At 42.6% G+C, this 8,854-nt stretch overlaps 3 protein-coding genes across 3 annotated transcripts; 1 reads left to right on the top strand and 2 right to left on the bottom strand.

The window, feature by feature from the left end:
- Positions 1 to 272: 272 nt before the first annotated feature.
- On the top strand, positions 273 to 3,260 carry F4817DRAFT_312497 (alpha/beta-hydrolase; the record flags this gene model as incomplete). The annotated part of the gene is made up of 6 exons (XM_049300135.1): positions 273 to 491; positions 599 to 687; positions 758 to 873; positions 2,323 to 2,937; positions 3,008 to 3,144; positions 3,201 to 3,260. 6 exons carry the CDS (start codon positions 273 to 275, stop codon positions 3,258 to 3,260), a joined length of 1,236 nt encoding a protein of 411 aa, XP_049162369.1.
- Positions 3,261 to 3,350: 90 nt separating this feature from the next.
- Positions 3,351 to 5,679, bottom strand: F4817DRAFT_326840 (uncharacterized protein). The gene is made up of 3 exons (XM_049301957.1): positions 3,789 to 5,679; positions 3,601 to 3,696; positions 3,351 to 3,532 (listed from the first exon to the last, which is right to left on the bottom strand). The coding sequence occupies exons 1-3, from the start codon at positions 5,176 to 5,178 to the stop codon at positions 3,507 to 3,509; spliced, it is 1,512 nt and encodes a 503-aa protein (XP_049162368.1). The 5' UTR covers positions 5,179 to 5,679; the 3' UTR covers positions 3,351 to 3,506.
- A 22-nt stretch (positions 5,680 to 5,701) lies between these two features.
- Positions 5,702 to 8,345, bottom strand: F4817DRAFT_326837 (permease for cytosine/purines, uracil, thiamine, allantoin-domain-containing protein). The gene is made up of 3 exons (XM_049301956.1): positions 7,720 to 8,345; positions 7,229 to 7,618; positions 5,702 to 7,165 (listed from the first exon to the last, which is right to left on the bottom strand). Exons 1-3 carry the CDS (start codon positions 7,807 to 7,809, stop codon positions 5,963 to 5,965), a joined length of 1,683 nt encoding a protein of 560 aa, XP_049162367.1. The 5' UTR covers positions 7,810 to 8,345; the 3' UTR covers positions 5,702 to 5,962.
- Positions 8,346 to 8,854: the final 509 nt, after the last annotated feature.

Raw genomic sequence — 8,854 nt, 5'->3', positions numbered from 1 at the left:
GGGGCTCCACGTTAGATATCTGACGGACTACAATGATTAGAGGACGGGAATATCATCACGTTGGTTTGGTGGGGGGAATTAGGGTCACCGCGCCACGATGGTGTATTTGGAATTGCATTGATATTTCTTTTTCAAACGAGATATCGGGTCTTTGGCGTAGCTGTATAAGAACGGGCTGGTTCACCTCTCTTTCTCTCTCTTATGACGAACGACATAGCTTCACCAGCAAAGTCTTCATCTTCAAGTTCAATAATACAACAGTCGAATTCAAAATGGCCCCAGCAATCCTATCCAGCCTCCTTCTAGCGAGCCTCGCGGCCGTGGTCTCGGCGCGCAACTGCAAGAACCTGAAGATCCCGCTCTCGCTCTCCTCGCAGAATATGGACTTTACGTTTAAGGCGCCGACTAACGATATCGAAGTGACGAACTTCGTCTTGAACTCCGGTCAGGCGGGTGTGAACTACGCTGACGAGATACTAAGCGAAACCAAGGTGAGTGTCGGCTCTATCTCTTCAACATCACCCTTGCCTAGACACCACACGCTCCTATTACAAGTGTAAGTGAAATGAGTAATCTCTAACTAACTACTCCCTATTAGTACCGAACCGTGACGGGCAACTACTCCATCGCCGCAACCTACTGCGAGCCTGACGCGGGTCCAGGCCGCACGCTGCAGATTCTCACTCGGTATGTATATTAATATACGCAAAAACCTACCCCTGAAACCTCCTTATCCGCAATATCTAACACTTCGCAGTAAGCAAAACCCCTTAGACCTTTCTTCCCAGAGAGCCATACCAGATCCTCCTCCAGCAGACAAGAGCTCCAAACCCAACCCTAAACCAATCTATATATATATATATATGTATATATGTGTATGTATATATAATGGGGCGAAAAAATAAACGTTAAAAGTATAAACGCGAAAAGTTGCGTTATTTAATTTTAATATACTTTATTTTTTTAATAATGGCTTTTACACCATTATTAAATTTTAAAAAACTTAAAAAACATTTATTTTTTTATAAAAAAACGAAAATTAAATCTATATTTGAAACAAGCTTTTTAACTAATTAAATTAAAGTAATTAAAAGCATTTTAATTTAAAATTTTTATTAAATTAATATCCGATATAAAGTTTAAAAATTAACCGTTTTATGTTTTAATTAAAAACGTTATTATAAACTTAAATTACGGAATAAAAAACATATTATTCGACTTATTAATTAAAACCTTTTTATTTTATTTTTTTAACTTTTTTTCGAAATTGGTTTATAAATATATAACCACATTATTATAACGTAATTTTAAAAATAAAGTATAATGTATTATAAAACGTTTCGTAAACCGAAATTATTATAAAAATACGTTAATAAACATTTAACTTTTATCCGGAAACATGTAAAAAAACCTTTTTTATATTAAAAACGTTAACTTTTTTTAAACGAATTAACAGTAATTTAAAAAAAAAACAAGTAACAAACGTAAGTATTTTGTTAAAAAATAAACCATTTTTTAAAATTTTACATTTAATTTAACTTATACATAATTTAATAAAACGTAAATTTTAAAACGAAAAATTATTTAAAAAACACGTTTAATTAAAGGTAAAACCAATAAAACATTTGCAAATATTTTAAAGTTTATTTAAATAAAAAAAACAAGTTTTATTAATTAATTTATACAAAAACCTTAATATTAAACATACCGGCGTTATAAACTTTATTATTTTAAAAATTTTACAAGAAATTTTTTTATAAATTTATTAATAAAATAATATATTTGTTATAAATAACGCATTTATTTACAAAACCCGTATAATTATAAATTAATTACGTAAATAAACAAAACAAAAAAAAATTATTTTAATAAATTGGCCTTTTTATTTACCCGATTTTAACTTTATTAAAAATTTATAAAAAATGCTTAAAAATAAAATTTATATTAAACATTTTAAATTAACGTTAATGTTTTTTAATATTACTTTTTTAAAATTATTTATACATATAACATTAAAGGTATAAAATAAATTTAAAAAAAAGATATTAAATAATTTAACTTTTATTATAACTAAAAAATTAACCGTAATCATTAAAACAAATAACTGGTATATTAAATATTAATTACATAATATATATATTATATTAAAACTTTATTTTTAAACTATTTATTTTTATTTTTATTAAAAAATTAAATACAAATTAATTATATAATTAATTATTAAAATAAAAAGGTAATAGTATAATATTTTCGAAATAACAGGGTAAAAAAACATTTGACGTTTATTTTTTCAAGTTACTATACTAACACCCCCACCCCCAGACGGCGCCGCCTTCAACCAGACATACTGGGACTTCCCCGCCCACGCCTTCAACTACAGCTACGCGAACGCGGCCCTAGCGCGGAACTACAGCGTATTCTTCTTCGACCGTCCGGGCATCGGACAATCCACCCACGGCAACCCCGTCGCCGAAATCCAATCCAACCTCGAGCTGGCTGCCCTGTACGCACTAACCACGAAGCTCCGCCGCGGCAGCATCCGCGGCATCAGCGCTCGCTACGAGCGCGTCGTCCACGTCGGCCACAGCTACGGGTCCGCGCAGACCTACGGTCTCACAGCCGCGCACCCCGACGACGGCATCTCCGATGCCATCGCCTTGACGGGGTTTAGTCAGGGGCTAGGGACGTATGTAGGGAACTTCCTGCTCGGGGGCAACTTCGTGCTAGCGGGAGCTGGCTACGGGCCCGGGTACATTACGTGCGGCGACGTCTCGGCCGTGCAGTCCAATTTCTTCGCCCCGGATAACTTCGACCCGAAGATCCTGGAAGCAACCTATGCGACGAGTGCGCCAATCGCCGTCGGTGAGCTGTTGACTATTGGTAGCCTGACGACTACGAATAATAGTTTTACGGGGCCTGTTCTTGTTATCACGGGAGGTGAGATGAACCCTTATTAACCGAGTCTGCTCGGTCATGATGGAGTTGAAAAGCTAACTTTCTATTGTAGAGCGCGACGGTGCATTCTGCGGAGGCAACTGTTACGTGTCCGAGCCCAGCATCCCTGAACAGACAGGGAAATCCTTCACCAATACAAGTTCTTTCGAGGCTTTCGTTGTTCTCGGTGCTGGTCACGGCCTAAACTTGGTAAGCATTCATTCTCTACTATGAAATGTCGCCGGATTGGTGTTAACTATGAATAGGAGTATACCGCGCAGGCGACATACGCGAAAATCCTTGACTTTTTTGACAAGAGCGTCTAGAGTCAGATACATGTCGCTTTAGCATCCCATGGGGGATTTTATTGTCTATATAGAGTCATAGAGAGTTCAATTAAGCAAATATGCTACCACGTCCATTTTCTCCATTCGGTAATCCAGGGATTGCTTCTGAGTCCAAACGTACAGACAAGGCATCGCAAACTAGAACAAAGAAAATATCTTGAAGTCCATTATTAGATACCCCACTGTCTCAGACTCCTAGAAATTGTCGATACTATCGAAAGAGCTCTACTCATCATCAATATCATCGTCATCTGTGCTTTGAAATTAGCAAAATGCCAATGCCTACGATTCTTAGTGAATTGGTGATATTAGTACATACCTTCGGATGGTGAAGTATCGCTGTCCTCTTGCATATCCTGGTCAGGAGGCCAATTGATAAACATTGAGGCAATCAATTCTCCCGAAGAACGCTCGACTATGAGATTTAGAGTTAGCCATTGCTTGCCTTTTTAGTATTCCCGTAAACAGTCTTATGGATACTTGAAGCGTAAGGGATAATAAACATACAGTCATTGCCTGCCCATTCCGTACCATAATTCGGAACGCTTGAAGTTTGGTTCTTATCTTTGAATTCTATCGAATACGCGGACATGGAATGTATCTGTTTTAAGAAGGAGAGTCGTATGACGGAGAGATTGAATTTGAGTTTCGCCATCTGCCCGAAGAATGAAGCCCAGAGGTTGACCCTGTCCGCGACCTGATTTTGCGATTCAATAGAGAAGGTGACCTTGTGCAGAGAGATTATGCGTAGACTTGACTTAAACCTCTTGTAAATGTTGAGAAGGAGAGATGGCTCGATAGTTATCATTCCAATTTCAAGCTCCTCCAGATGCTGAAATGCAGGGGTCTGCGGTATCCGTGGTAGTTTTTCTTGCATCTTATTTACTTCAATCCCTTGGTGTTTTGAGCCACTCGGAGACTCAGGCGTACGGATCAACCACTGAAGGAGGTCCCTCGTTTCATCTTTAGCGCAGCTCCGGAAATTCAATCTCAGGTGTTCTAGAGATGTCGTTTTCGACAGGAATGTCACTAGAGTGAGGCCAAGATAACCCTGGAAATTTCCCCCGTTATTGATAACCAGGGTAGAAAATGATGCAGGTCCCAAATCTAGGAAGAGCGTCTTGAGGTCTTTGAGAAAGGGCGTAATCGTCGATTCAAGATAATGAGGCACGTTGAATGCTAGACTCGGGAGATGACAATTTCTAAGGATTACCTCCAGCTGAGTAGGGCTATGTGTCTCTTTGGCCTTGCCTAGGGCTCGGAGCATCGTCAAGAACACGTAGGAAACGTATTGTATACGAGATTCTACCAAGCTAGAGTCAAGATGGCGGCCGCCGAATCGTGGTTGATCAAGGGGAAAGTTTGTCTCCCAGAGGAAGGTTGGGGCACCGTAAGCGTGCCAGGTATTGTCTGCCCCATCGCGATATCGGCCAGAAGAGTTGAAGTCACGTAGTCCGATTGTTTTAAGGTTGGGTAGATTGCAAAGAGCTTCAGTGAGAAGTTGGAGGTCCCGACCTGTGGTGATTAAGGCTTGATGGCTCATGTGTTCTTCACGCATCCTATTATACCGCAGTGCTTGTTCAACATCGGAAAAGACCTGCATGTGAACTGGTAGACTAGGTGGTATAGGCGGACGCTCAATGCTAATGATTAGATGGGACAGACTAGGCGCGAATCTAGACTTAGAGATGTCTACGAGCGCGCCAAGACTGAACTCGCTAATCATGAACTGCCTCTTCGTGAAGAACTCGTGGGTGAATGACTGGAGGAGAGACACCTCCAGTCGCCGACAGACATGGCGAAGATTTCCATAATCCGAAGTTGTAAGGTAGGAAGATATTTGGAGAAGCACTTCAAGAGGAATATCTAAGAAGGGACTCATATTGTCAACCTCCATAGTCTGAAACCTATGGCCGTGATGTCGTAGTGTTGACAAATTGGGAAATTAGGAAATTGGGGGCGGGATGAATTAATGATCGATATGATCGATAGGTACCGGTGGTGGTAATTGGGCAGGCGAGAGGGGTAGAACAACTGAACAAGTATGTAGATGGCTTGCTTGAATTGCTTGCCTGAATTGATATTTGAGAAAGACGGGAAGAACGAGAATGAATTCAGAAATGAACCCGGGTTGTTTTTAAGTTGTTTGCACCTTCGTCACTTCCAGCTTCCAGGCAGAATGGGGGTTGATACCTCTGTAGAGGTAGGTAGGCGTCTAGGCAGCTGCTAGGTTAGGAACGTACCTACCTAGTCAGCTAGCTGGAAGGTGAGGCAGCACTGTACCTGCCTAAGCGCAGAAGAATGCAGACGGTTACGATTGGTCCAAGTGTCTTGAAAGGGGAACGGCCGTATGCGATCCGTGCATAATATGCACTTACATGTAGCGGTTATTTTTCTCAAAAGCACAAAAGACTTCGCCAACCACCTGCACAGATACATGTAATGTAATAACTAACCTCACGTACAGGAAACTTGGGACCGTGTGAATTATCTGGATATGGTTCCGACGGATGTGAAGGCCGAAATATTATGTGCAAACTTTTCCAGAGGGGTAAGTAATTTATTTCCCCTGAAGCGGTATCCGTAGATGACCGCTGTGATATTGCTAACTACCAATCCCTTTTATGTCCAAAAAATCAAAGCTTCATAACCCTCCCCGATAACCCTCCCCGATAACCCTATCATACCGTTTTTTGATGATTCTTGTCGTACTTGTTACCAATATCTGCCTCCTCATCAAACTCTTCTTGTTGACTACTACTGTGGTCGTAGGCAAGTCTGACCTCATCAATCTGGTCACCCACTTCCATCCATGTATTGCTGCAGGCTGGTACGGGGAACACCTTGCATAAAGCCCAGTACATCCCCCCAGAAATAATAAATCCACAGAAGAAGTTGAAATTATAGATGTAAGTTGCTCCCATAGGAACGTTGCCGCCATTCACCGCCCCGGCGAATCCAACCACGTTGATGAGAATGCCACTGATATATGCAGCATAAGCTCTCCAATGAAAGCCATAAGTAAAGTAGTACGGTCCTGTCTTGCGAGCGTCGTAAAGTTCCCTGATTTCGAGATAGCCTCTTCGGACCAAGTAGTAATCGCTACACATAACGCCCGCTATTGAGCTAAGAAAGACCGAATAAGATGAAAGATAGGTCGTGAACTGATTACTCGATGTGAGCAAGTTGTAGGGGCACATGGCTAAGCCAACAACAGCACAGATATAGCCACCACGGCGAATGTTGATGAACCGCGGAAGTAGTGCCGTCATATCAGTTCCCGCTGAAACTGAATTCGCTGCGATATTGGTACCCAACTGAGCCAAGGCAAAAGCGAAAGAGATAACGAAGACGCCGAAACGTTGGCCGGAACTGCCATCGTCGACAAATCTCTCCAGTAGGTCAAGGGGGTCCCAGATCGGCTCGCTCCCAGGGTAGATGATGACCGAGCTAGATGAGACCAATATGCCGATCAAGGAGGTGAAGGCGAAACCAATAGGGATAGTAAAAAGCTGCGACCAAAGAGCATCACGGGGCTTAGTGGAGAAGCGAGAGAAGTCAGGGTCATTTACAATGAGTGTTGCGAAGTTGGCAATCGAACTCATAACACCCTTGATAAACTGCCATGCAAGGTCGCTACCTTCTATCTTTGCTCGTTGTCGAACAATAGGACCCGGGCCCCCGGCGCGAACAAGTGCCCATATCAGGAAAGCGATGCCGGCACAAGGAACGAAGTAAGCTTTGACGGTGAAAAGATGTCGAATTTGATGCACGGGGAACCAGATTGCCGGTAGCGACAGGAGCCAGAAGAGGAAAAAGGAGACATAATCGGCGGTTGTAGTCCCCGAGTCCTCCGAGAACGAGTTCGGGATAGTTTTGCGGTCCTAAAAGGTGTTAACAATTCAACTTCTCTTTAATACGAGTACAGCAAATCCAGCCAAACTTACCCAACTAAGCCAGATAGATCGAATCATGAGATATACGCAGTGTCCACCAATATACGACTGCACACCGTACCAAATACACGCCATGGCAGCACGATTAAATACGGGCCAGAGGCAGCCCCATATTCCAAAACTCGATCGGTTCACAACCGGGAAGCCGATATGGTACATAGCTCCGATGCGACCGGTCATGCAGATGAAGCATCCAGCGATTGCGTATCCAATCCATACGCAGAGCCATGACTGCCACCACGAGAGTCCGCCCACGATCATGGACGAGCTAATCATCCACGTGTTGATGTTGAAGGAATCGGCAACCCAAAAGCCAACGAAGTTCCACGCTCCCCATTGGCGACGCTCGGGCTCAACAGGTTTAAGATCATGATTTGTTAACTGATTGGGTTGGTTAGTGCTGCGATTGTTTCGACTGGCTACTTTTTCATGGTACGATATCGGATGCTGAGAATAAGATGGGTGTGCGGATTCAGCCTTACCATCAACTGGGCGACTGTGAGACCATCTTCGTTATCTACAGCGGCCTTGTCCATCCAACTATCAATCCTCGAATTATAAAGCCTGGCCATCGCGACGACCAATCCAGCAGACCCTGGATTAAATGGTCGAAGGGGTTCCGCTGCGTTTAGGTAATTGTCGAGTAATGGTAACTAAACGCACGTGTGTCGATTTCTCACATGTATGACGCGCAAACCCAGCCGGGACGGGTACCTAGGTAAGCAGTAAGGTGTCGTATTAAGTTGTAGTATTAAGCATTAGTTAACTATACGTCGAAACTCTAGGTTTTTGAACCTTGAGTATGCGATGCTAACCCCAACTTCAACTTCAACTTCAACGTGGGAAGTAGAAACGGATATATATTCACTTCCAAGATAAACGAGATTGGAAAGGGAGGAAGAGTAATAAGTATTACATCCGTCAAGCCACCACGATTACCTAGGTAGGCAACTAATCCCTACAGTACTTGCGATATCTGACATAGTACATACACGTAAAGTACGTTATGTACGTCTCCAGACCAGGAAGACTCCCCCACACTATGTACAAGCCTCCAAATGCTCATCTCATTACCCTCCTGGTATCGTCCCGTGTGCATGTGGCTGTCCGGCTAGGTACATTCCTTTGGTAGACATAACGAATCCATTTACTTACTTCGGTGTCGCCGCCAATAGAGATAAGCCAGTTGAAGATAAGCAGCTGATTGGCCAAAGACGATTGGAATGGCGTTGATTGGACACTCGATCGTACTTGATATGGTCGTTTCAGGTTTAGCGGTAGCCGGGGCTTAAGGGTCACCCTGGTCTGCAATGGATCAGCCCCGCTGAAACCCCATGCGTCCCGCTAATTATCTGCTATCTGCAATCTGCAAATTATCTCATCTCATCGAGCAATTCTTTCCAAAAACCCCGCCTAACCTTCTTGGCTTTCCTAGCTCTTTTTATCGTCCAATCACCTCGCGCGACAGCCCCACCAGCCTCAGCATTGTCGGATACAAACGTTTATACTTGTTGTTCTAGAAGCTCTTCGTTCTAGATTTTTAACTTCCGGTTCGATAGTTGGGTTATAAATGAGGAGTAACTAATACAATTACAAGGCTAGGATATCTCACACAAC

The sequence above is a fragment of the Daldinia loculata genome (assembly GCF_022478755.1).
Source record: "Daldinia loculata strain CBS 113971 unplaced genomic scaffold F4817scaffold_6, whole genome shotgun sequence".
NCBI lineage: Eukaryota > Fungi > Ascomycota > Sordariomycetes > Xylariales > Hypoxylaceae > Daldinia > Daldinia loculata.
Note: the sequence above shows the minus strand (reverse complement) of the source record. Positions and strands in the feature narration are given on the sequence as shown.

Excerpts from the sequence above, each read along its gene's own strand:
- F4817DRAFT_326837 (XM_049301956.1), bottom strand. The coding sequence starts at position 7,809 with ATGGCCAGGCTTTATAATTCGAGGATTGATAGTTGGATGGACAAGGCC. Across the intron at positions 7,619-7,719 it reads TCACAGTCGCCCAGTTGATG|TTAACAAATCATGATCTTAA; the intron begins GTAAGGCTGAAT and ends CAACCCAATCAG. Across the intron at positions 7,166-7,228 it reads GATCTATCTGGCTTAGTTGG|GACCGCAAAACTATCCCGAA; the intron begins GTAAGTTTGGCT and ends AACACCTTTTAG.
- F4817DRAFT_326840 (XM_049301957.1), bottom strand. The coding sequence starts at position 5,178 with ATGGAGGTTGACAATATGAGTCCCTTCTTAGATATTCCTCTTGAAGTG. Across the intron at positions 3,697-3,788 it reads GGAATGGGCAGGCAATGACT|TCGAGCGTTCTTCGGGAGAA; the intron begins GTATGTTTATTA and ends TAAATCTCATAG. Across the intron at positions 3,533-3,600 it reads CGATACTTCACCATCCGAAG|ATGACGATGATATTGATGAT; the intron begins GTATGTACTAAT and ends TTCAAAGCACAG.